Consider the following 26,497-nt stretch of genomic DNA (forward strand, 5'->3'; position numbering starts at 1 on the left):
AAAACTTGGCCAAACTGAGCCTCAAACCCTATACCTACAGGTCTTGTCTCTCTTAACAGACAAGAAATGTAGTTCTAGGAAGCTGCTGCGTTTACCCCATTTTCTTAGTTTGATTCAGCTTACCTGCTGAGTACAGTTTTCTCATATTGTACCCTTGCCTTACTTAACACTTTGAATCTCTTAAAACATTATTGCTTTTACTCTGACATTCCTAAGACATTACTAATTCTGCTTCCACCAGGGTGACTTTTCCTATTGACCTTATGGAAGGGGACTGGGAGCTCCAGTCTCTGGGCCTTTAAAGCAGCCTGAGACATGTTTTCCTCATAATAGGACCTGATTGACAAATTAGCAGAACACTCATTCCTCTGAGCTAAGGGGCTAAGGATTTACAGATGAACTGTACCCAGGATTTAGGAAAGTACTTAATTCTATTCCTGTGCATATATATCAGGTTCACAAATCTATTCATTAATGTGCTTATTTTGTGCTTATTTTGTAGGTCTGAATAGATATGTAGGTATACACATACCCTTACATCCCAATCTCCATTTGTATTCACTGCATTGGAAATTTATATTTTATGTATCCATGCATAAAGTGCCTAGTTTAGTGTTATACAACCTCTGGGCACTCAATAAATATTAATTGAATTGAAATAATGGCATCCCTTATAAATATTCATAAGCAAATAAAACTATCTAAATATATGGAGTATGAAGCACTCCTCTAGAAATATTTGAGTTAAAATGATTAAAAACCAGTGTAGTGATTTCATTATGTGACAATATAGGTATTGCAGGAGCTATTCACTAGTTGTAGACAGTATCTTGAGGAGAAGTAAATACATATATATATGTATATGTTTTTTAATATACATAATTTAATATAATATAGTTATTTTACTGTATGTAAAATATGAGGCTATGTCTCATGGGCTAACAAGAATTAACTATCTAGATGGATGGATGAAATCCACTTCTAGCAGAAATTTTTGAAGCCTTTGCATAGATAGTAATACTTATGAAGTACCATCTAATCAAGTGGACTAAAGGACTAAAGCAAAGATGATATAGTAGAGTCTTGATCTGGCCTTCTGCCATTGGGGAAAGAAGAGAATTTACTGCATAGCTGTTCTTCAACTTCAATACTAGGGCTGCTCAGACTAGTTAGTTGATGTACTTCCTTTCTGAGTATATGACATTCAACTCACTTTAGATGGCTAGCATGGTCAGTCTGTCTTTGAGATATGAAATGTGCACCGTGCTTTCTTGTTTATTTCTTTTTTTTTTTTTTTGGATATGGAGTCTTGCTCTGCTCTGTCACCCAGGCTGCAGTGCAGTGGCGTGATCTCGGCTCACTGCAAGCTCCGCCTCCCAGGTTCACGCCATTCTCCTGCCTCAGCCTCCCGAGTAGCTGGGACTACAGGCGCCCGCCACCTCGCCCGGCTAATTTTTTTGTATTTTTAGTAGAGACGGGGTTTTACCGTGTTAGCCAGATGGTCTCAATCTCCTGACCTCGTGATCTGCCCGCCTTGGCCTCCCAAAGTGCTGGGATTACTGGTGTGAGCCACCGCACCCAGCCTGCTTTGTTGTTTATTTCAACTAATCTGAAAGTGAGAGCAGTTATGGTGTATGGCTGGTTATATATATATATTTTTGGAGTTGGTTAATCTGTGGAGAGGTGAGACCACCAAGTACCCAATGTTAAGAGGTATAGCTCAGCTACTCAACCTACCAAAAATGTTTTCGAATAGATAGCATTTGTGCAAAAAAGCCCCTCTAGGCAGTTCTCTGATTTTTTTTCTGTCTCTTAACTCCCCATGCCTTCTTTTTTTTTTTTTTTTTTTCTTGCAGATCATGTTTCAGGCATATGGAGACAAACAGGGACCACTGCATGGAATGTTAATCAATACTCCTTATGTGACCAAAGACCTGCTGCAATCAAAGAGGTTCCAGGCACAATCCTTAGGGACAACATACATATATGATATCCCAGAGATGTTTCGGCAGGTAAGATGCCTAACCGGAGGGTCTGACATGTTCTAAGGGGCAGGGTTTCCCTGAATTTCCATCAGATGCAGTTTTGGCTAGAATGGGGCACTCCACAAAGGGCAAGAAATATCTTGACACTGTTTTCATTTCTGTTTCATTTGAGGGTTGGTGACTGCCAACTCAGATATTGGATGGTTATTTATGAATTAATGAGAGAAATGGTGAGAATAGAAGTCTCTATTGAGTAGGAGAGAGTAAACTAAGATTATTTGCCTGTGGTGATAGTTTACAGTGACTTGTGTGAAGAGTTATATGTGTATTTCCTAAGTCTATATTCAAATTATGGGTATTAAAAAAGAGATCTGGTACTTTAGTTCTCATTTTCCAAGATAACCCTGGTTCCTAGTTGATAGCCTAGATTAATATGATGAGAATCAATATAGATAGCATAGACAAATGGATATAGAGTTCATGGTACACAGTTTAGAGTATAAGTTTTTTGTGGGAGATTTATTATAGCTGAATGAAAACTAGCATGAGAAAATACAACATTATGAATCTCAACCTCTATATGAAAATAAATTCCTTCAGTCTGTATGGTGAATCATCTCTATGCCACACATTTTTCTTCTATCAATAGAAGGCAAGAAAAGTATATCACCAGTAGAAAATGCAGCCAATAAAGAATAAGGTATCAAAAGAATACTGAATTTGTCCTTTTTAAAAAAATCTATGAATATAGGATTTTTCCAAGTTCCCTAGTCATAGTTACTACCAGTATCACCACATTTGAATTTTAGTAGAGTATATATGTGGCCTTAGTAAACAGTCTATGTAGAATTTCTGTGTTATTCACAAATACAAGAGATTACCTCTATGCAACTATTTGTTTACAAGTTCTGTCTCCTGAAAGATACTTTCATTTGGTATTTCCCTTTTATAGCATTGCTAGCCTAAAAGCTGAGTGTTAATTCTGTTTCCCAATGCCAGTGCTATAAATATAATATAAATCACATTCTATATAAATATAATATAAATCACATTCTAAGTAATTCTTCCTATATAATAGGCATAAATACAGTGATTAGGACACATAGGTATATATGAGTCATTTGGGCTTCAAATGTTGCTTTGAGGCAAGCAAAGAAAGAGCTGAACTAGCTCCCACTTCACGAGGGATTTATTTATAGGAAGTTGGGAATGGAAATCATAATATTTTTTAAATGAATAGGTATGTCTGTTTTTTTCAAAATTGAGCAGAATTGATCTGCACATTTACAAATAGTCACACACATCTAGTGAGCTAATTCCTGTGTATGGTCCTACAGCTATGAATAATATTAGAAAGAGGTTTCTTCCCTGGAATTTCTAGTAGAAACTTCATTCTGGCCTTCTTGGATTTTCTTTTTATTAGCTGAGTGTCATGTCATTTTCCTGGATATTCCTTTGTTGTCAAGTTTCTTTTTTTTTTTTTTTTTTTTTGAGATGGAGTCTCGCTCTGTCACCCAGGCTGGAGTGCAGTGGCCGGATCTCAGCTCACAGCAAGCTCCGCCTCCCGGGTTCACGCCATTCTCCCGCCTCAGCCTCCCGAGTAACTGGGACTACAGGCGCCCGCCACCTCGCCCGGCTAGTTTTTTGTATTTTTTAGTAGAGACGGGGTTTCACCATGTTAGCCAGGATGGTCTCGATCTCCTGACCTCGTGATCCACCCGTCTCGGCCTCCCAAAGTGCTGGGATTACAGGCTTGAGCCACCGCACCTGGCCGCTGTTGTCAAGTTTCTTTAGGATTTTCTTTTTCTTTGTTTTAAGGAGTTGATGCTACTTATTTAGTTTTCTAATGTTGGTATTCCTAGGATAATGTTAGGTCTTTCCTGTTTGTTAATGCTCTGGTGCTGATTTGGAATCACTCAGTAGTTTGACTTTGTTGGAAAAGTGCCTGACTTTTGGCATGTAAAAAATAATTACAAATCTATTTTAACTGAGAATGGGAGCTGGGGAATTTAGTCTAATGTTTACACTCTGCGGAACACTTGGAAAAGAAAGCAAAACCAGATTGACTGAATCTTAATAATTATTTTTGTCTATATTGAAGTTATTGTCACTGATTAGTCAAACTTCTTTTCTCCACTAGTCCCTGATCAAACTCTGGGAGTCTATGTCCACTCAAGCATTTCTTCCATCTCCCCCTCTGCCTTCTGACATGCTGACTTACACCGAACTGGTATTGGATGATCAAGGTCAGCTGGTCCACATGAACAGGCTTCCAGGAGGAAATGAGGCAAGTAGTTGAAACGCCCCTTCCCTTTCTTATCTCTGTGCCCACTAGTACCAGCTTTCTGTGAGGTATTCATTAAATAGCACTGCAGCATGGTAGTCTTGTTCGGAGAGTTATTAGAGAGAGCATTGACTGGGTATCAAGAAATTGTTAATTTTCTAGGTTTGATAATGGTATTATGATTTTGCTTTTTAAAATAGTATTGTTTTAACACAAAGAACTCAGTTTTAAAAAAATAAAAAGGAATATTGTTTTCTTTTAGAGATACAGACTGAAACATTTACAGATGCAATGATTTGCTTCTAAATAAAGAGGTGTGAGGGTGGGTGTGTAGATGAAACAGGGTTGGTCATGAGTTGATCATTGAAACTAGGTGATAGGTACATGAAAATAGATTATTTTCCCTGTTTTTGTCTATGTCTGAAATTTGGGGATTTTCTTTTTTTCTTTTTTCTTTTATTGAGATGGTGTCTCACTCTGTCACACAGGCTGGAGTGCAGTGGCTCAATCTCAGTTCACTGCAGCCCTGACTTCCCTGGCTGAAGTGATCCTCTCACCTCAGCCTCCTGAGTAGCTGGTACTGCAGGTGTGCACCACTACACTTGGCTAATTTTTGTATTTTTTTCTAGAGATGGGGTTTCACCATGTTGGTCTCAAGCTCCTGAGCTCAAGCAATCTGCCTGCCTCAGCCACGCAAAGTGCTGGGATTATAGGTGTGCACCATTGTGCCCAGCCGGGATTTTCTATAATGAAAACATTTAAAGTATAGTTTTGCCTAATGTTTTTTCTTATTTGGATTCATATTAATAAATGCATTTTTCATTGTCTTTTCCATGCTCAATTCATTTGATCTGGTGCTGTTGTGAGCATGATAAATGTGTTCTTGGAAGGGCTTAATCAGAATTAGGGGTTCAAACATAAAAGAATGTAACAAAGAACCCATTTTTTAATAATTGTCCCAAGAATGCATTTTCTAGCCTTGGTATCCTTTCTCTCAGAGTGACCCATGAATAGTGATAAAAAGGCATATTTTGCCCTATACTCTTGTCCATGCATTATCATTCTTTCTGATTTTAACTGTGCTCCTAATGTACAGTTATAACAATGACAATACCAGTAACAAACATAAAAAGAGAGATATTTTTATTTCAACCTTAAATAGAATCCCTAGATAGATTTCATTCCATTGAAGGAGTAATCTTTACCTGTGTGTTCACCGTAAATAGGCTGGGTAGACCTTTGGAAATGATAAGCAGTTTGTTTCTATTTTATTCCATCTTTTTCAAAAAAATTTCACTATATATACAAGGTGTGTGGCTATTTCAGTAATATGCCAGTGGATGCCAATAGTAGATGATTTGGTATCAAGATGGATGCAAGCATTGGACCAGATGGAGAGTATCAGACTTGTAGGAGTCTCAACAAATAGCAAAGTCAAGAGGATTGTGGTGGGAGGATGCAAAACATTTTGACAAGCATAGATATATACTCATCAGCACACAAAGTTGAAACAGGTTTGTGCCACTGTATGTAGCATCTGCCTAGTGAGCCCCTCAGCAGCAAAGAAAAGCTTCATTGTGCTAGACTTAAATTCTGATTCATTGAACAGTGTAGTCTTCAGGAATGGAAGGTACCCTTGTGAACATGGGGCTGAGAATAAAATGGTTTTAACTAATGTAATTAAAACACAAAATGAGATTTTTGGCCACGTGAAAGCTAAATGCAGTGCTGTGTGAAACCCCTTGCCATGATCTTTCTCTCCTGCTTTCTTTCTGCCCTCATTCTGTGTTTGAGCGAATGGAGACTCAGGGAATAGTGAAGTCCCAGAGGGACAGAGCTCTGTTCTTGCTGAAATTACAAGCACAGAGCTGCCTGGGCATGAACATGTAGTGTTTACTCTGCCAGTATGAATACAAATAGTCTTATTATACGGGCCTCTGTACCCAAAGACCACACACACACACACACATACACACACACACACACGAATTTTTTAAAAATTAAAGGTTTTTTTTAACCCCTTTAAGACCTAACAAACCTTAGTGGAAAAGATATGTCTTAAACAGTTGCCTAGGACTATAGTTATGAGTAATAGTAGATCTAGTATAGGAGCCATATGTTTTCCTTTGTCCAGTGCTTTAATAGTTTTGAAACCAGAAAGTGAATAGTATTTGTTCAAAAGATTTTGAGTTTTTGTCAGTTCTCACTTTCTTCTTGTTCTACAGTTTTCCCTCCTTAGTTGCCTATTTTCTTTGTTCTATTTTTCTTTTCAAATGATTGACTAGGATTGAGGCTGAGTGTTAGCTTGCTGTTTCTGAGCCTTTGAGCTCAGGAGGAGTGAGACTGATGTTCTTTTGTGAGCAGTTAGTGACTAATGCCCAGGATGGCTGGTGAAGTCAGTCATTGGCCTTAGCTAGATTATAGGGCACTGCACAACAGGAATGAGGTTGGGGTATTAGTATCAAACTCTGCTACCAATAGCTTGAACATACAATGGAGCATGTCTACTGAGAGACTGACCCATCTAAGGATGGAGTTTCAGCAGTCAGAACTCTGAGGGACAGTTGTGCCTAAGAGGTGACGAGGTGTCAGTAGGATATATTTCCTCATGCTGAGCCCAGTTTTATCAGGGCAAGTTGACTTTCAGCTATTGCGGTTTAATTTTCTTTGGCCAAAGAGCAAGTTTGTCATGAGCCTGGCACTCTACATATTACCCTAAGAATGATGTGAAGGGAATGAAAAGAGCTCATGCTGATGAGATTTGGAGCAAATCTGTCCTGTCCCAAAGAGAATGGGCATATGAACAGAGCCTTGAGAAATAGTTTTATTAAAAAAGAATAAAAAATTGAGCTGTTAATGTTCTGAGAGCCAAGGCTCAATGTAAATGCATTGGTGCTATGTAGACATTAAATCATCATAATGTGGTGTTCTCCAAAAGTGACGGCTCTACCCGGTCATCATTGTGGGTGGTATTGCATTACCTTGAAGGATTGGAGTTTCTGGGTTTGAAAACTAGCACATGGATATAAGGAGTAAGGGTAAAACGAGAGATTCCTTTAGAGTTTTCCCATGAATTGAAGTGCTTTTCTCCATGATCGAAGGCAGAAAACCTGCACTTATCAGACCATCGACTGTATGGGTGGCCAGTCTTTCTAATTTTTTTTGCAGGACAGTAAATAGGTAAAAAGGTGATGGGACCAGGACTTGGACCAATTCAGTTCCATTTAGTTTTAGGTAACTTCTTTGCCATTTGAGGAGGAATATTGGCTGTTTCAGTAGAGATGTGACCTGCATTTTGAACATTTATGCCTGTGTTTAGAGCAGGAGAAAGAGCTTTTCTGATGCGATATTAGCTACTGTCTCCTTTCTATTTTCCTAGCTGTCCCTTCCCCATAAAGAAAGATGTAAATAAAGGAATACCACCTAATGCGTGATGAAAGGTATAGGAGAACACATTTTTCTCATTGTCATATTAGAATGGCATTACATTTAGTATGAATTTAGAGTAGAAATAAAAAAGATGTAGACTAAATCTGTGAACTGCGTTACTTGCAAATAGCTCCAAAGATGAGTTGTCCAAGATTTTTCTTAATAGTTTCAAGTAAAGATGAAAATTGAGGAAAATGTGATTGCGACATAGACTAAACTGATCTCATTTCTAGCTGCTGTGATGCTAGAAATGCCCATCACTGTATGTAAATACACAGCTACATGAATGTGTGCTGTTGAGCCTGGATACAGAAGAAATGCAGCCATCTAACAGTTCTACTTTACCACTTCTCAATTTTGGAGGAATTGTTTTCATTTTCCTGCCAGTTTACTAACCTGTTTTGATCCTTTGGTGGAAGCTATAATTGCAGGTGGGGACATTTTGAGTAACAGTTCGCAATCCAGTACAGCTGCTTTTCGCACTAAATCCTGTTATTAAAAAGCTCAGGCTAAGATCAAGCCAAGGGCTGTAACGGACTTGACAGAGAACAACTTAACTTTGCCTGGTAGGACAAAGACAATTCTAGCCTTCTTGAGACTATGCTTATGTTTATTCTGAAATAAGTTATTAGCATTCTTTTATTTTATTTCTTTTGATCAGCTCTGCAAACTAGACCAATAATCTCTAAATTGGGCAATGCCGAAATATCAGTTAGAGAGTCAACTACCATAATAACTTTAGTGCTAGTAGAAATTAGAACCCTGTTTTTCTTACCATATCAGAACATGGGCAGCTTTTTAACATCCTGTCTCATCATGCCTGTCATAATGAAAAACTGAGATGAGAAGACGATGTTGCGATGTTGTATTTGGAAGCAGTTATAGTAAGTAGGTACAAGATGTATACCCAAAAAAGGGTTGGTATTCAGAGACTGGAATTCTTGGTATAAACGTTTTTCTAGGAGGAAAGTATATTGAAAATAGAATGCAACTGGGGCCGGGTGCGGTGGCTTACACCTGTAATCCCAGCACTTTGGGAGGCTAAGGCGGGCGGATCACGAGGTCAAGAGATCGAGACCATCCTGGCCCACATGGTGAAACCCCGTCTCTGCTAAAAATACAAAAATTAACTGGGTGTGGTGATGCGCGCCTGTAGTCCCAGCTACTCCGCAGGCTGAGGCAGGAGAATCGCTTGAACCCGGGAGGCAGAGGTTGCAATGAGCCAAGATCGCGCCACTGCACTCCAGCCTGGTGACAGAGCAAGACTCCGTCTCAAAAAAAAAAGAAGGAAAAAAGAAAATTGAATGCAATTTGATGGTTACCTCTATACACACTATCACTCTTAAGAACTGTGGTAGCTCTAAGGCTTCATTTTTCCAGATGGGCGCTAGGTGTCAGGGTTTTTCCTTCTCAGCAGCTTAGCATTCACATGAGCCTCTTGAATTGCCTTGTTTGTTGAGGCAGATTCACTGGTGTCCTTTTTTCAGTTGGTATAGTAGCCTTTATCTAGTGTTCCTACAATAAGCAATTGCAATTTTAACTCTTTGGTTGAAGATCCTTTGTACCTTGCATTAGGGATCTAATTTTTTTTTTTTTTAAAGGAAGAGGATGATTGAAGAGGAAGTAAAGTAGTGTAAATTAAAGTTTAAAGACTAGCTTACAGCCAGGCATGGTGGCACATGCCTGTCATCCCAACACTTTGGGAGACCAAGGTTGGCGGATCACTTGAGACCAGGAGCTTGAGACCAGCCTGGCCAACATGGCGAAACCCTATCTCTACAAAATATATATAATTTAATTACATATATATAATTAAATTAGCTGGGCATGTTAGCAGGCACCTGTAACACAAGAATCTCTTGAGCCCAGGAGGCGGAGGATGCAGTGAGCCAAGATTGCACCACTGCACTCCAGCCTGGGCGACAGAGTAAGACTCTGGCTGAGAAAAAAAAAAAAAAAAAAAAGACTAGCTGCCATCGTGACTGGTATTTTGGTTTTAGTCCTGCTTTATGTTTTCAGGGGTAAAATGGTGGGGACAGTGGGGATTAGGGGTTCAGTTTTGGAACTGCTCAACCCTACTAATACGCATATTTAATTATTGTTTAATTGTTGGCAATGTACTGATATCCTGTATCTCCCAAAGTATAGCATCTCATTAATTTTTTTATTTTAAACATATAAAAAAATACAGAGTGATACGACAAATACCCCTGCATCTACTGACCAGCTTAAACAAATCTTACCATTTTGACTGTGCTTCTCACTTACATGTCACTAAAATCCTTTGAATCTCTAATTTGAGTATCAAAAAAACAATTTAGGAGTTGGTAGGGAAAGGAAGTTGGTAAGCTTATATAAGCCGAAAAGATTAGAAGAAATTAATTAGTAGATCCATTTTGACAGTTGTTAGGCTGGACCTCTTAACCCAAAGGACCTCTTATTTTAGAAAAACCACCATAACCCTCTGTCTTAATTCACTTGGTTGACATTTTCCATGCTCTCAAAGGAATTGCTTGGGTTATCCTGGACTCAGATTCTAGTGGAAAGCATTATGTTCTAAAACTGTGCCTGTAGAGAGTGTGTATATGCTTATGGGTTTTGGTGGTGAGAAAAGGGTAGACCATTTCTCATGAACACAGGACCCAAATATTTAACATTAGATTTTTTATATTGTTTTACTCAGTTTAACCTCAAAATAGCTCCATAAATGTGATGCTAATTTGGATGCACTTTACTGTGCTTTTGTTTCCTTCTTTTGAGATCAGTTTGCCTTTTCGTGCTGCGTATAGAAATTGAGTCAGTGTCAGTCTTTTAGATATATGATAGAAAAGAGGCATATTTAAATTGTACTATGCTGAAGGCGAGTTCTGAAATAGACCTAAGTGAAGCGGGTCTGAAAAACAGGACCATGGTCTATGCATTGATTGTTCAACTTATAAAAAGGGTCTTTGCCATCAATCTGTCCCTAAAGATAGGAGAATGTTTATAAGTGCTTTAGGATTCTCAGCAGAAAAGGGTCAGATACATATGATTATGTATAATTATGATTATCCATAAATGATTATGGTTATACATAAGTATTCATAATTTGTGCTTGCCTTATTTTTCACCAAGGCTTTGAAAAATCAATTTTGAATCCTTGAGATTAAGTATAGAGAAAGATATATTATGACATATATGGTAAGATAGTTTTATTTTAATTCTATGTTTTTTTTCTTTTATTCCCATTCTAAGTAAGTATATTTGGCTGTAAGTCTTTGTCTAAAATGATCTTCCAAACCAAATTTGGATCCCTCATTAGAAAAATATGGAGGCTAATTTTGAAAAATAAGTCTTCCTACCATGGAATTACTTCTAATGAATTTCTGACACTGTTCTTTTGAGATGTATAAACTTTTCTCAGAATTTCTTCTGAATGACTATTATTGGTGTTGGAGATTTCTCATCAGGTTGAGTAGTTTTTACTCATTTTTTTGATAGCAAAATGAGGCTCAATAACCTTGATTGACTTTGAAAATCCTAATGCATCCACTGGCTCACTAAAGTAGCACTTGTGGAGGGCTCCTCAGTTTCTTTCAAAAATAAGTCTAGAGATAGCCTTCAAACAAAAGAATGTACTTGCCAGCATATTTATACCTGTCTTAAGTTATAAGATTTTACTGAAAAAGAATGTGACATAGTACGCTATGTCAAGAAACTTTACAGCTCCAACCAGAGGCAATAATGAACATCAGGACAGCAACAGATGACACTAGAGAATGAGGTGTAGCGTGGGGCACCAGAGTTCAGCACTCATTCATATGATTAATGGACAAGGCTTCTGGGACTATAGTAGGCCAACCTGGTTAATTTCCATATCAACCAATTAATCCTGGGCCCCATTTCTCAAATACCGCTGGCTTCTATGTGCTCCACTGCATGTTTTTTTAAAAATAATTCCTATGCTTATTAAATTACTCTGTGTACATGTGTAAAATTACTGTGGTTTCATGTATATAAATGTTACAGGGAGAAATAATTCCCCTGTTCAAAACTATTATTTCTAATCTTTGATAACATTTTCAAAGAATTACCTCTGGGATGAAAATTTTTTGCTCTAAAAGTTATATTTTTCTTACCCTTTTATCGCTGTCTAGAGAGGTTGAGGTGAGTTTGTTCAGCCATTTTTGAATTATCCAAGCATGAAAAAAAGAGTTTTTCAGCTCTTAAGAAAATCATTTTGAGCTCTTTCATGTGATCACATAACACTAAACAATAGAACATTGATATCTGGCAAATAATACAATATGGAAAGGCATTGACGTATTTTTCAGCATGGCTTTTGCAAATGGCACAAATTAAGTCAAATATTGTATTTTAAGCCTTATGGCTTAAAAATATGTATTTTAAGACCTATACAGTGTTTTCTGATATTTCATCAAGTATGTTTTATTAAGAGACTAACAGGAGTTAAAATTACTATGATAATTATTTTCTGATAGTATATAATTAAAAGTACAGATTTAATATTCCATACAAGATACAAAAAGGGGAAGGAGGTAACATTTTGCTATGTATCTGAAAAGGAACTCAAGCTCAGGTTCCTTCTCTCTGGGTCTTAGTTTTGTCATCTTTATGATGCAGATGATGCCCAAGTCTGGGTTAGCGCTAACATGCTTGGATTCTTTGTATTGCTGCTCAAGGGCCTTGCAGGGTAGTCATCTTCCTGGCATTAGCAGAATTAGAACAATAGCTTTTACAGACTGTTCCAAAAACAACTCAAGCTTTAGGCTTTTAGCATGAATGTAACAAATACAGCTTTAACATCTCAGCCACAGCCTAACCTGTATTTAAATCTGTATGGAAAGGTGTTGTTACAGCTCAAGTCAAAGTGTGGAGATGTAAGAAAGGCAACTGTGGCAAAGATACTCCCTTTCTGCTTCCCACAGCATAGCTAGAGTTGATGGATACATCTTTCACCCTTAAAAAACAAAATCCTGGTATGTTTTGCCCCTTAGCTTTTCCTGCAAATTTCTTTGTTGAGCTTAATATTGTTTTATTTTGTAGTAACAACAGCAGCTTTGGAAAGTGCCTGTGTGCACTTGCACATTCTATTCACACTGATAGTACAATTAATGTTGATGTCAATTTTGGTGTTAATTTGGGGTCATGATTAGTGTTGACACTTTGTGTCAGACTAATGGCATTTATGGACACCATCAGAATAAATGTTAATATTATCATGTTTTCACTATCTGTTATAGTAACATTAAACCCAGGTCCTTCCAGGAGAAAAAATACATATATGGATAGATAGATAATGCTGTTCTGTATCACTGGTGTTACTCAGCGAGAAAATGACATCTCAGGGCAGAATCCTAATCACTGTTTGGAGCATCAGAAATAATGATCACCTCTGATCGGAGGTTGTGAATAATTCATTCGGTTTGATTTTCACGTCCTGTCCAGTGATACTTTTCAAACCAAATGTGTTTCTACAGGAAAATAATGGTCCCACTTCTTATGGAAATACTGTGGCACAAATCATTTTACCCACATAAAAACAGTTAAATAAGACTGTTCTCTTCTGCTTGCCTTCTCCTTCCCATCCCCTCCTCCCTCACTTGAGCGTGTTCATTCCAGAATCAGAATGTAGCCAGAGAAATATTTTCTGCCTTAGAACTTGTGTAAGGGAAACAAATATTTATTTCTGCTTATCCTTAGCTTATTCCCTGTAGCTCTTTTCATCCTCTTCCCTTTTTCACTTTAAGATAATTAGCTTAGGTTGATAACCCTAAACCTAATCAACCTGCTCATTGGAATGTTCTGTTATGAAAAATAACCTGAAATTAAATATTTTAAAACTTATTCATGGCTATAGTAATGAAAAAATAATTTGTAGTAAGTACCTAGGACCACTTGGTTAGTCAATGCACGAGAGAAGCAGTGATCAGAGAAGACGACGCTGGCACTGCCTGTTTGAGTCTAAAACTCATTAGACCATAAACCCACCCACTTATAAGCAGGCTGTAGGCTACCTTTTTGTTAATTTCTTAGCTCTTCTGTCTTCCTTCAGCTCTTAGTCCTGGCATGTCATTTTCACCAGGTTTCACCTGGATAAAAATGTTAGAGAGAAAGAGAAGACCCCCAAAAAGGGGGATTCAATGATGGGATCTCCTTTAGTCATTATTCTTAAGTTAATATACATGGCAGATTGGGCTTAGGTGAAATCAATGAATGTCACATTGCTAATCACATTGTCACACTGTGTATACTTTTATAGTGATTGTGGAATTTTCTATATGAAATCTCCATTGTGTATATAATATAGATAGACCCATCTATAGAAAGTAATTTGACTGAAAAACTTACAGTGTACTAATTAGAGGGTGAAATATGACTGTCTTCTGAAGCAATGACCTAATCCTTTGAGATGAAGCTATTCATTGGTAGAATATTTTGAACCATTTCTCCTGAATGTTGTGACCCCTTTTTTTTTTTTCCTAAATCTAACAAGGGCAGGGGAAAGCGTTTTTCAACCTAGTTTTCATCATCAGACAGAAAGTATTTTGCATTCAGAAACCATTTCCAGTATCAAATTCAATTTTGTCAAGTGATTAGTTGAGTTTGGTAGAGAATAATTTAAAAACACAAAGCTGGAAATGGCTATGATGCTTCTACACTGGAGGAGAGCAGTTGCTATTCTCAAGTTGCAAGCTTCCTCTCAGTGACTTTGCATCACAACTGGATTATTGTGTTGTATGCCTTTGCAGCTGTTACAGACCTGCATCTGTTAACACCATGTGTTCCTACCCATGACTGGTAGAAGAAATAGGGAATGGGTGATTGGGTACCTTCACTGCCTATCAGTGCAAACGTCCTTTTATGTACATATGTTTATAAAGTTCTTTAGCCCCCTTCAAGATGAAAGGTTCTGTATAAATATAAGCTTTCGATTTTAGTACATGTTTGTAATACATGTGGTACAGTCCTAAATATGTATTTAGCTGATAGGCACTGTTCTTGTCTATTGTACAAATATTGACTTTAAAAATATAAATATGTATTTAACCATCAGACCAGAAAAACACTGAAGCAGTTACTTCTCAGGTAGAGACATTAATATTGTATAAACCTATGTATACATATGTTTACACTCTACCACATCATTGCAGAGCATTTCTTTGTAGAAAATGAAATGATAACCCAACAAACTTAGTTCTTGATATTTCTTTCTCTTTAAAGTGAGTCTCGATTTTTAATTTTCATATGTTTATCTCTTTCAAATTTTATATAAATAAGATCTGTTGTAGTATGACTACAATCTAGAATTAGTTCCTCTAAAATATGGGAAATTGATTAGGCTGGTGAGATTTTTTTCCCCCTTAATTTTTTTTTTTTTTTATTATGGAAATGCTCAAACGTATACTAAAGTAAGCATAAGTAATATAAACTCCCATGTACCTATCACCCAGTGAAGAAGTATTTGGTAGTTTTCTTTTCTCAGTTATTTTTTATTTTATAAAAAGTTAAAGTTATCAATGCAATATAAACACACACACAAAAATTTGGAGAATGGAAAAAAAAAAACAATACAATTTCATCATCCCAATAATTATCGCCTCATTTTGCTCTTTCTTATTTATTTTTGTTTTTTCAACATGCTTTTCAACTGATGAAGCTGTCATTCATACTATGCACTTACTATATACCAGGCACTATCCTAGGACCTAACATGTATTTAATCCTTCCAACAAACTTATGCAGTAGATTTTTATTACCCTTGTTTTACCAGTGAAGGAACCGAGGTACAGGGAGGTTGGTAACTTACCTAAGGTACATGGCTAGAAAGTTGAGTCTCATTTCTGTCAAATTATCTTAGATTCGGATTCAGAAGAGTCTCAGAATGTGGCTCCTGAGTCTGACCCCTTTTCTAATTTAGTATTACATCATGGGTATTTTTAAATGCTCTTCCTAATCTTCATAATCATCATCTTATAAGGCTGTACAGAACAGTAACAGTGATCTTGCTATCCAATTTACTTCCCTCCAAAATAATTTTAGGTTTTCAGGAAAGTTACAAAGATAGTATTAGACAGTTCCGGTATACCCTTTCCCAGCTTCTCTTAGTGTTAACACCTTATATAACCATGATATAATTACCAAACTAAGAAATAAATATTGATACAATTGTGTTAAATAAACCACAGACCTCTTTTTTTTTTTTTTGCCAGTTTTTCTCCTAATATCTTTTTGATCAAGGAACATACTTCCTTAATTTCTCTAGTAAAGAAAATACCATTTCTTGGCTGGGTGCGGTGGCTCATGCCTGTTACCCAGCACTTTGGGAGGCCTAGGCAGGTGGATCACCTGAGGTCAGGGATTCAAGACCAGCCTGGCCGACATGGTGAAATCCCGTTTCTATAAAAATGCAAAAATTAGCTGGGTGTGGTGTTACCTGCCTGTAATCCTAGCTGCTCAGGAGGCTGAGGCAGGATAATCACTTGAACCTGAGAGGCGGAGGTTGCAGCAAGCCAAGATTGCACCACTGTACTCCAGCCTGGGCAATGGCCTCAGACTCTGTCTAAAAAAAAAAAAAAAGAAAATACCATTTTTGTGTATGTGAACCTCCTTTTAAGAAATAAACACTTTGGGNATATACACACACACACACACACACACACACACACACACACACACACAAATTAGCCAGGCCTGGTGGCATGCACTTGTAATCCCAGCTACTCAGGAGACTGAGGCAGGAGAATTGCTTGAACTCAGGAGGCAGAGGTTGCAGTGAGCCGAGATCGCACCATTGCACTCCAGCCTGGGCGACAGAGCAAGACTCCATCTCAAATAAAATAAAATAAAGTAAAATAAACAATTCACATTAGCTATAAGGACAAGTTACTTAATTTCTCTGTGCCTTAATTTCCTTATGGCAATAATAACAGCTACCTTTGAGTTAATAATAACTACCATTTGAGGGCTTTTGTATGCCAGGCTCTGTACTAGTTTAATATGGTGTTACTCACAACAATACCTCCAGAAAGAATCTGTCATCCCCATTTTATAACTGGAAAAGTGAAGCTATAAAATGTGAAGTGTCCAAGGTTATACAGCTAGCATAAAGCTGAGATTTGAACCAAGACAGCTTGACTTTGCAGCTTAAGCTCTTAACCACTATCAGTAGTTGTCAACTTTTAGAACAGTACAGCAGATAGTAAATGTTCAATTAATGGTAGTTATGATAGCTATTGTTATTTTTAAAATAAAATAGTTTAAGACTAGGACTCTTATTCCATGACTTCTAAAATACATGTGGCAGACAATGTTCTGTGCCCTTGGTGTTAACTATTTTTCAAGTATTATTTTTAGAAGTGAGGCAGGGCGCAGTGGCTCACACCTATAATCCCAGCATTTTGGGAGGCCGAGACGGGAGGATCACTTGAGTCCAGGAGTTCAAGACCATCCTGGGTAAGATGGTGAGACCCCGTCTCTACAAAAAATAAAAAAAATTAGCTGGGCATGGTGGTGACACACACGCCTGTGGTCCCAGCTACACAGGAGGCTGAAAGGGAGAATCACTTAAGCCCAGGAGGCTGAGGCTGCAGTGAGCTGTATTTGCACCACTGCACTCCAGCCTAGGTGACAGAGCAAGACCCTGTCTTAAAAAAAAAAAAAAAAAATTGAAAAATAAAAAGACTCTGGAACTAGCAAGCATTATTACTCCCTTACTATGTGTAGTGTTCCTGGGAAGCACTAGAGGAGATGATAAAATTGTTCAAGATGGTAAGCCAAGAGCAATCCTAAGCAGCCTATGATTAGTTATCAGAAGAATTCTCAGGCTGGGCAAGGCGGCTCATGCCTATAATCCCAGTAATTTGGGAGGCCGAGGCAGGACGATGGCTTGAGGCCAGGAGTTCAAGACCAGCCTGCAACATGGTGAAATCTTGTCTCTACAAAAAAAATGCAAAAATTGGCCGAGTGTGAAGGCACATGCCTGTAGTCCCAGTTATTTGGGAGGCTGAGGTGGGAGGATTGCCTTAAGCCCAGGAGGTGGAGGTTGCAAGTGAGCCAAGATTGCACCACTACACTCCCACCTGGGTGACAGAGCGAGACTCTGTCTCAAAAAAAAAAAAAAAAAAAAAATTCTCTACACAGAGGTCTTAGTAGGAGATCAGAAAAGAGAGGAATTACTTTAGGCTGGGAGAAGCTTTACTGAGGAAATGGAATTTGGATGAACCTTTTGGAATGGGTAAGATTTGGACAGAGTGAGGGGAGAGGAGAGAGAAAGACAAAGTTTTTTATGTAGAAGTTAATATAGTAGATTTCTGCTTTTAATAGTGTGTTTATCAAACCCATGGCTATTATTTTCTTAATTTCGCATGTGGGGACATTGAAGCTCAGTAAAATTAAATTAATTTTCTTAAGATCACACAGTTAGTTAATATAAGTGATAGCACCTGGATTTGGATCTAAGTTTGTTGGACTCTAAAGCCCATGTTCACCTTTATATGCCCTATCCTTTGATTAGCAGTGAAATCTAAATTTTAATGTAAATTGAATAATAAATGCTTTCTTAGATGTTTGTCCATCATGCTACCTCAGAACTGAATGTCTTCCAATCAGGAATCTTGCTGCACTAAGACTGGAATAACACTCTCTATTCTGTAATGGTACTTTTTAAGACAGGAGGAGGGGTCGGTCGATGAGCAACACTCTTTGGAAAGACATTGATAAAGAGTATTGTGTTCTTGGTGCTGCTGTGTTGACACCTAATTAGAAGTCAATATTGCAAGCATAATGACCTAGCCAATTGCTGAACTCACTGCCCAAGTGACACAGTTAGAGTCCCCAGGTAGTAATGAAAGATAAGAGTATTATTTGCCTGCCCAGTGCCACATGGTCACAATGTTTACATTAGCACACAAATGCTGAAGTAGATTCTTCAGGGCTTGTATCTAATCTGCTTCTGGCCTATGTGGCTAAGGTTAATATATCATAAAATTTGGTGTAAAACCCAATCTTTCTAACTACAAATGCATTTAGAGGAAAATTGACAGGAAATAGCTTTTCCTTCCTGAAAAACAAAAGATTTGGGGTTAAGGGGGCATGTGCGAAGGCAGATAAAATATTTCTGCTTGTACAGGGATTATATTAACTAGCTTCTTAGAAACCATAACCAAAATTATCCTGAAATTTGAGTGTTCACTGTGCTATTTTTTGAATGATCTATTTTTCCTTCCTTTCTCTGTCTTTAATGAGTAGATGGAGTAATACCTTATCTTAGAAAGTGATTGGATTTTTTTCTGTGTGTTATATCCATTTTGATTTGTATTTGGCCAATGGTGTGATATATTAAATAGCTTATACTTATCTGTGGGTGTTTCATATATATATTTCCTAATGCTGAGAATCACAAATAGCTGTGTAGAATGCTTCAACCAGCCTGATTACAGTGGATGTGCAATTGGATTGAGGAATGTGTACTCAGAGCTTATGATCACTGGCCCGGTTGAGTCTGGGTGATGCATGTGGCTTTCCAGGGATGCTGCTATTTACATCTGTTAATGGCCCTTCTTGATGGCCAGCTCCCCAATGAGGTGATATGCAGCAGCCTGGGGATGAGGGACCAAGGCTGCAGATGTGGCTGGGCTCCATTAGGCAGAACCAGGGATGCTCATCTGGTAGGTAGGCTTTGTGTTTGGTGGCGAGTGGTGGGGGCAAGGAGGGGGGCGAGAGACAGAAAGAAAGGGGGAAAAATGAATGAAAAACATTACTTATCCAGGTATAGGGGAAACAGGCAGACATGAAAAACTACAGCTGTAACTAGAGTATGAGTGAATAGAATAGAAAAGAAATGGAACTAGCAAATATACAAGTAGAAGGATTGACTAGTTCTCATATCGAAGGGGATTAAAACAGGAGAGGGCTATGAGAGTGTGGAAAGAGACATGTCACCTCTGCCTTTTAAGTCAATATCATTTATTTATGTCGCTGGCCATATGCTGCTGAACAGAGAGCAGAGATTTACATATAGTGCATCAAGAGATTCGTTCTTTCCATCCTTTGGTTTTCTGGTGCTGGGAGAAAGCAAGAGATGCTCACAAGGATGCAATGTTGAGCATTAGTAAATTCTTGCAGAAATGGAACGTACCTGAAACAAACCAGTAAGGAGTGTTTCTGTTATTCCTATCAAATGCTAGAGGACAGTACAAGGAGCCTGGATCATGAAAAGTGTACAGTCCATGAGAAGTGATTTTTTTTCTGCTTCCTTGTGTGTTGAAGATTTCTTGGAACAAATGTCACAAAAGATGGAGAAGTGTCTGTGTTAGTCCATTTGTGTTGCTATAAAGGAATACCTGTGGCTGGATAATTTATCAAGAAAAGAGGTTAATTTGGCTCATGGTTCTGCAGGCTCTATAAGCATGGCAACTGCATCTGTTGGGCTTCTGGTAAGGGTCTCAGGAAGCTTATGATCTTGGAGGAAGGTGAAGGGGGACCCAGCCATTACATGGTGAGAGAGGGAGCAAGAGAGAGGTGGGGGGCAAGGTGCCACACTCTTTTTTTTTTTTTTTTTGCACCATGACATTCTTGAGTTAATTTGAGTCACCCCTGGGTGAGAGGGCCCTGCACCTAGAAGAAGGTGTTGGGCCTCTTGGTGGTGAAGTATGGCTTATGCTAACCATGCAGGACCCCGTGGGGCAGTGGGAACTTGATCTCAGAGTCATGGAACTGTTTGACCGCCAGCTGGCAGCACTTGCTGACCGCAGTTTCCACCTTCATGATCTGGGTGGAGTGGGCCTGTGTGTGATGCCAGGTGCCCATGTCTCACTAGCACTGGATGACAGCACCCATGGTGGTCAAGTCCTGGTATCCAGTACATGTTGTGGGTGCTGCTACAGGAGTCGTAGTGCAGCTAGATGCCAGATTTCTTCACCTGCAGGGGGAATTTCTCAAACACCTACCTACAGTAGACAATTTTCCCTGAAGACTTCTTATCTTCTTTTGCTGAGATACCAAGTACCAGAGGCGGGACTTGGCAGTGACATGATTAGGTGCAAAGATTCACATACCACAGAAGGGCAGCACGTGGCATTTGGGGGTGGGCAGGCAGCAACCCACCACCTTGTACTCTCGTAGTGTGCCCAAGGCGTTCATAGCACTCTCTACACGCTTGCTTTCACCCGCAAAAGGCCACACTCTTTCAAACAGCCAGATCTAGCATGAACTCAGATCAGAGGGGAGCACCAAGCTATTCATGAGGGATCCACCCCATGACCCAAACACCTCACACCAGGCCCCATTTCTAACGTTAGGGATCATATCTCAACATGAGATTTAGAGAGGACAGACATCCAAACCATATCAGTGTCTTAGTATATATGGCAGTAAAATGAGAAATTAATCAACAGTGCCATGGCATTCTTCCACATGTATCCTGAGTGCATTTAGATTTTGGCTTTTCTGCCTTCTTTGAGCAGCCCCAAAGAAGGAATTGAGACAGTTTTGAAATACACAGTAGATCAGCTGTTCTCAGCATAATCTAGCAGCATATTAGAATGTCTTTTTAGTTTCCCACAGGGAGTGTGGCTCTTTAGCAATGTGTATCTTTACATAATGGCTGTGCCTAGGTATACTCTGATACCTTCAAGGAACCTGGAAAAAATTCTGCATGTGAAAAACTTCTGTTCATTCGTTTGTTCATGCCTTTCCAGATTGGCATGGTAGCTTGGAAAATGACCTTTAAAAGTCCTGAATATCCAGAAGGCCGAGATATCATTGTTATTGGCAATGACATCACATACCGAATTGGGTCCTTTGGGCCTCAAGAGGATTGGTTATTTCTCAGAGCTTCTGAACTTGCCAGGGCAGAAGGTATTCCACGCATCTATGTATCAGCCAACAGTGGAGCAAGAATCGGACTGGCAGAAGAAATTCGTCATATGTTTCATGTGGCCTGGGTAGATCCTGAGGATCCTTACAAGGTACACACTAAGAACATATAATATTTCAAAGTGCTATATGGTTATGCTACATGTGTGGGTAGGTAGGGGAAAGGTAGAGGTTTAAGTTCAAAAATCACCACTTATGGTAAAAATTAAATATAAACAAAATTATTTATGAAAATTCCTTAAGACACCATATTAGAGACAAATTATTTCTCAATATGTTCACCTGGTTTTTCTTCCAACTATAAAACAGGTTGCTGTTTCTTTGGTTGAGCACTAGATGAAATAGTAGGTATGCATTTAGTGTGAGACATGCTAAACCAAAAATGTCTATCTTTAAACTATTTCATTGTGGCTTCCAGGATTTATGGTCAATCATCAACAAAATCCCTTACCTCCTCATCTTCTACTCCAACTTCCTTATTCATCTTGAGATCTGTCTCTCCTCTAAAGGTATTACTTCCCCCGTAGCCCTCTGGAGTACTGACTGATTTCTGTCTTTCTTTTGTACCACTGAGCCTGGAAGGGGAATATTGTCCTCCTTACCCTCCTTGCTGCTTCCGGACACCTCTCCCTTCTCTCTGAAAAAATCCCATCTTTGAATCTCATGTCATCAGACTGTGCCATACCCTCACTGCTCCTTGTGTTTCCTGATCCTTTGGTCACTCCCTCTCATTCTTTGCATCTTTTAGTTCCTGGCACATTGTCACTCTGTCCATTACTACTAGTCATGTGATAATTCTTGGTGATTGCTATATCCACATAGATGATCCTTCCCATAATCTGGCTTCTTGGATCCTTGACTCCTTTTCTTCTAATGGTTCTATCCTATACCCTAGCCCAGCCTCTCATTCCCCATAATCTCAATTTCAAGTATCTATTTCTTTGCCACCCCCTCCGTCCTCTTTTTAGCTGTCTCTCTCTCTAGTCTGACAATCCTTTGAAATCATCAGGACCATTGAGTTGAACTCACCTGTTGATCCTCCCACCTTTCTTCTGTTCTTCACTCCCTCTTTACACCTCATTTCATTCCTATCTAGCTTAAACTCCAGGGTTAACTCCTTGATTAATCATTATAATCACCATCTTTTCTACACCTTCAACTTTCTCTCTCAACTTGCTTCAACTTGCTTCTCTCTTTGCTTACTCTGTGCCTTTACAGAAACCTTGTTTAAATCCAATTCTCTCCATTCTGCTTCCATGCCTGCACCTGCCCAGCTCAACTTTGATGGAGAAAAAAACAGTTCTGTTGACTGGTCTTACTTTAAATTCAAGCTTACCAACCTCCTGGATGACGGTTTCACATCTCTCCCCTCAAACCTCTAACATCTACTTCCCTCTCCCCACTCAGCTGATATTGTCAGACCTTGCTTCCCAATATTCAAGAAAAGAGAAACAATGAGAAGAGAGCTTCTACAAGCTCCCATGTACCTGCATCCGTTGTGCCCTTACTCTTCACCTTCTCTTCTACACTTTGAATGAACAGTTCCTACTTCTGTCTAAAGCCAATCCCTCCTCTTGTACACTTGATCTCCTTTCTTGCCAACTTAAGTGTATGATTAACACTTCTCCCTGCTCTTTCATGCATCAGCACTTTTTCCTTCTGTATTGTATCAGCCCTTGTAGCATACAAACACCCCTCTAGTCACTATCCCTCCCTTCCTTCCTTTTATAGGAAAATGTTTTTAAAAGAGTTGTTTGTTCTTGCCGTCTCCAGATGTTCTTCTCCCATTCCCTCTTGAACCCATTTCAGTTGAGCTTGCACCCTTATCATTCCACTGTAGCTGCTTTTTGTCAGGGTCACCAGTATTCCATATTACTGAATTCTATGGTGAATTCTCAGTCCTCACCTTAGTTATTTGACAATAGCATTAGCATTTGACACAGTCAGTCATTCCTTCATCCTTGAAGTACTTTCTTCTGTTGGCTTCCAAGAGCCCAAAGTCTCCTTTTTATCTTCCTGCATTTCTGGCTCCTCTTTTTCAGTTTCCTTTGCTGCCTTTCACATCTCTAAATATAAGAGTATTTCAGGAGATGATGGAAATACTCTATATTCTGACTGTGGTGGTGGCTACTTAAGTACATACATTTGTCATAACTGATCACATTATAACACTTAAAACTGATGAATTTTGTTGCATGTAAATTATACTTCAATAAAGTTCACAGAACAACTTTATTAAAATATGAAAATTGATCCAATACAGGGGTTTTTTTGGGGCTGATGAAAATATTCTGGAATTAGTGGTAATGGTTGCACAACGTCTGAATATACTAAAATTTACTGAGTTATATACATTTCAAAATGGTGAATTTTGGCTGGATGCAGTGGCTTACGTCTGTAACGCAGCATTTTGGGAGGCCAAGGCAGGCAGATCACTTGAGGCCAGGAGTTCAAGATCAGCCTCGCCAGCATAGCGAAATACCATCTCTACTAAAATATAAAAAATTAGCCGGTCATGGTAGCACACGTCTGTAATCCCAGTTTTTCAGGAGGCAGAGAGGCATGAGAATTGCTTGAATGCAGGAGGCAGAGGTTGCAGTGAGCCAGGATCGTGCCATTGCACTCAGCCTGGGTGACAGAGTGAGACTCAAAAAAACCTTTAAAAACCAAAATGTTGAATTTTATGTTATATTAATTTTATCTCTTTTTTTTTAAGAGACAGTGTCCTGCTTTGTCACCCAGGCTGGAGTGCAGTGGCACATTCATAGCCTACTGCGTCTTCCAACTTCTGGGCTCAAGTGATCCTCCCACCTCCACCTCCCAAGTAGCTGGGACTACAGGCGCACACCACCACACCCAGCTAATTTTTTTATTTTTCATAAAGACAAGGTTTTGCTATGTTGCCCAGACTTGTCTCAAACTCCTGGCCTCAAGTGATCCTCCCACCTCGGCCTCCCCAAATGCTGAGATTATAGGCATTAGCCACTGTGCTTGGCCAGTTTTTTAAATTATAAAAAAAAATGTGAATGGGGACATGTCAGGAGCACAGAGGCTGCAGCGGGAACAAGAAGTTCTGGACTCCCCATTCTCAACCCCACTAGGACTCAATGTCCTCTCACCTGTTGGTTTGGCAAGACAGCCATTATAGAAAGTAGGGTAGAAGGAAAAAAGTGATTCAAGGGCTTGGTCCCTGGACTACTCCTTTTCCTATTTACCTTCCCTTTGTGACCTCATCCTGTCTTTTTGTTTTGTTCTGTTTTTTTGAGATAGGGTCTCACTCTGTTGCCCAGGCTGGAGTGCAGTGGTGCGATTACAGCTCACTGTATCCTCCACCTCCTGGGTTGAAGCAATTTTCCAGCCTCAGCCTCCTGAGTAACTGGGACTACAGCCATGCACCAGCAAGCTCGGCTAATTTTTTGTTTTTTGTAGAGACAGGGTTTCGCCCTGTTGCCCAGGTTGGTCTTGAATTCGTGAGCTCAAAGTGATCTGCCCGGCTTGGCCTCCCAAAGTGCAGGAATTAGAGGTGTGAGCCACCGCACCTAGCCTCATCCAGTCTTTTAAAGCTTTAAGTTTCATGTACAAGCTGATAAATGTCCAAATTTATATCTTACCCCTGAACACAAGATTCATATATCCAGACTCAACATCTCCACTTACATCTGCCTAAATGTCTACCTAAATTGTAGCTTCTAATCTTCCTTTAATGTGTTCTTCCCACAGTCTTCTCTGTCTCAACAGATGGTACCTCTATTGTTTCATTTGTTCAAGTGAAAGACCTTGGAGTTATTCTTGACTTCTGTCTTTCTTGCACACCCCACATTCACTTCCACACCCCATCCATCCATCTAAACAGTAAATCATGTTTATATCCCTACCTTAAAATATATCCAGAATCTGAGTGCTTCTATCCAATTCCACTGCTACTTACTAACAGTAGCAGTAGTCTAACTCTTCTTACCTCCATATTGCAGTACCCTCCTAACTGGTCTTCCTGCCTCTGGCCTTGCTCCCAGTCCCACCCAAGGTCTGTCCTCAACAGAATGTAGAATGAGGCCATGTGTGGTGGCTCATGCTCATGCCTGTAATCCCAGCACTTTGGGAGGCTGAGGCAGACGGATCAACTTGAGGTCAGGAGTTCAAGAACAGCCTGGCCAACGTGGTGAAACCCTCTCTCTACTAAAAATATAAAAATTAGCTGAGCATTGTGATGGGTGCCTGTAATCCCAACTACTTGGGAGACTGAGGTGGGAGAATTGCTTTAGCCCAGGAGGCAGAGGTTGCAGTGAGTCAAGATCACACCACTGCACTCCTGCCTGGGTGACAGAAAGAGACTCTACTCAAAAACAAAAAACAAACAAACAAAAAAACCAGGTAGAATGATCCAGTTAAAATAGAAATCAGATCACAAAATTTTTCTCTGCTTAAAACCCTTTAATAGCTTCCCAATTCATTCAAGTAAAAGCCAAAGATCCTATAGTTGCCTACAAGGCCTTACATAGATTGGCTTTCCAGTACCACTCTGCCCTCATTTCTTGCTACAGCCTCCCCCAACCTTATTCCACATATTGGCTCTACCCGACTCTGCTTTCTTAAACCTGCGAAGTACATCATGCCTCAGTGCATTTGTACTTGCTGTTGCTTCTACCTAGAATGCTTTTTCCTCAGATATCCTCATGTCTCATAGCCTCAGCTCATTTAGGTCTTTACTCAAATGACACTTTTCAATGAGGCTTTCCTTGGTTATTTTTTCTAAAAGTTGGACTGTCTACCTTCTCTTTCGTTTTTTTTTTTCATTAAACATTATTCCCATTAACATTATACATTTTACTTATTTTGTGTATTTTGCTGGCTTTCCCAGTAGGAGGTATGTTTCATAAGGGTAGGAATTCTTGTCTATTTTTGTTAATTCCTGTTTTTCCAG

General features: G+C 39.1%; 1 protein-coding gene and 1 pseudogene across 4 annotated transcripts in view; one reads left to right on the plus strand and one right to left on the minus strand.

Moving 5' to 3' along the window:
• Window positions 1–26,497, plus strand: part of ACACA (acetyl-CoA carboxylase alpha) — a 326,928-nt gene that overhangs the window by 229,061 nt on the left and 71,370 nt on the right. For all 4 annotated transcript variants that reach the window (XM_025361321.1, XM_025361319.1, XM_025361320.1 and 1 more), the window contains 3 exons: window positions 1,857–2,012; window positions 4,126–4,272; window positions 21,399–21,668. In XM_025361321.1, coding sequence (XP_025217106.1) covers window positions 1,857–2,012; window positions 4,126–4,272; window positions 21,399–21,668 — 573 coding nt within the window. The remainder of the gene's footprint in view (window positions 1–1,856; window positions 2,013–4,125; window positions 4,273–21,398; window positions 21,669–26,497) is intronic.
• LOC112609030 lies at window positions 20,317–20,841 on the minus strand (annotated as a pseudogene).

Source organism: Theropithecus gelada, chromosome 16 (genome assembly GCF_003255815.1).
Source record: "Theropithecus gelada isolate Dixy chromosome 16, Tgel_1.0, whole genome shotgun sequence".
Taxonomy (NCBI): Eukaryota; Metazoa; Chordata; class Mammalia; order Primates; family Cercopithecidae; genus Theropithecus; species Theropithecus gelada.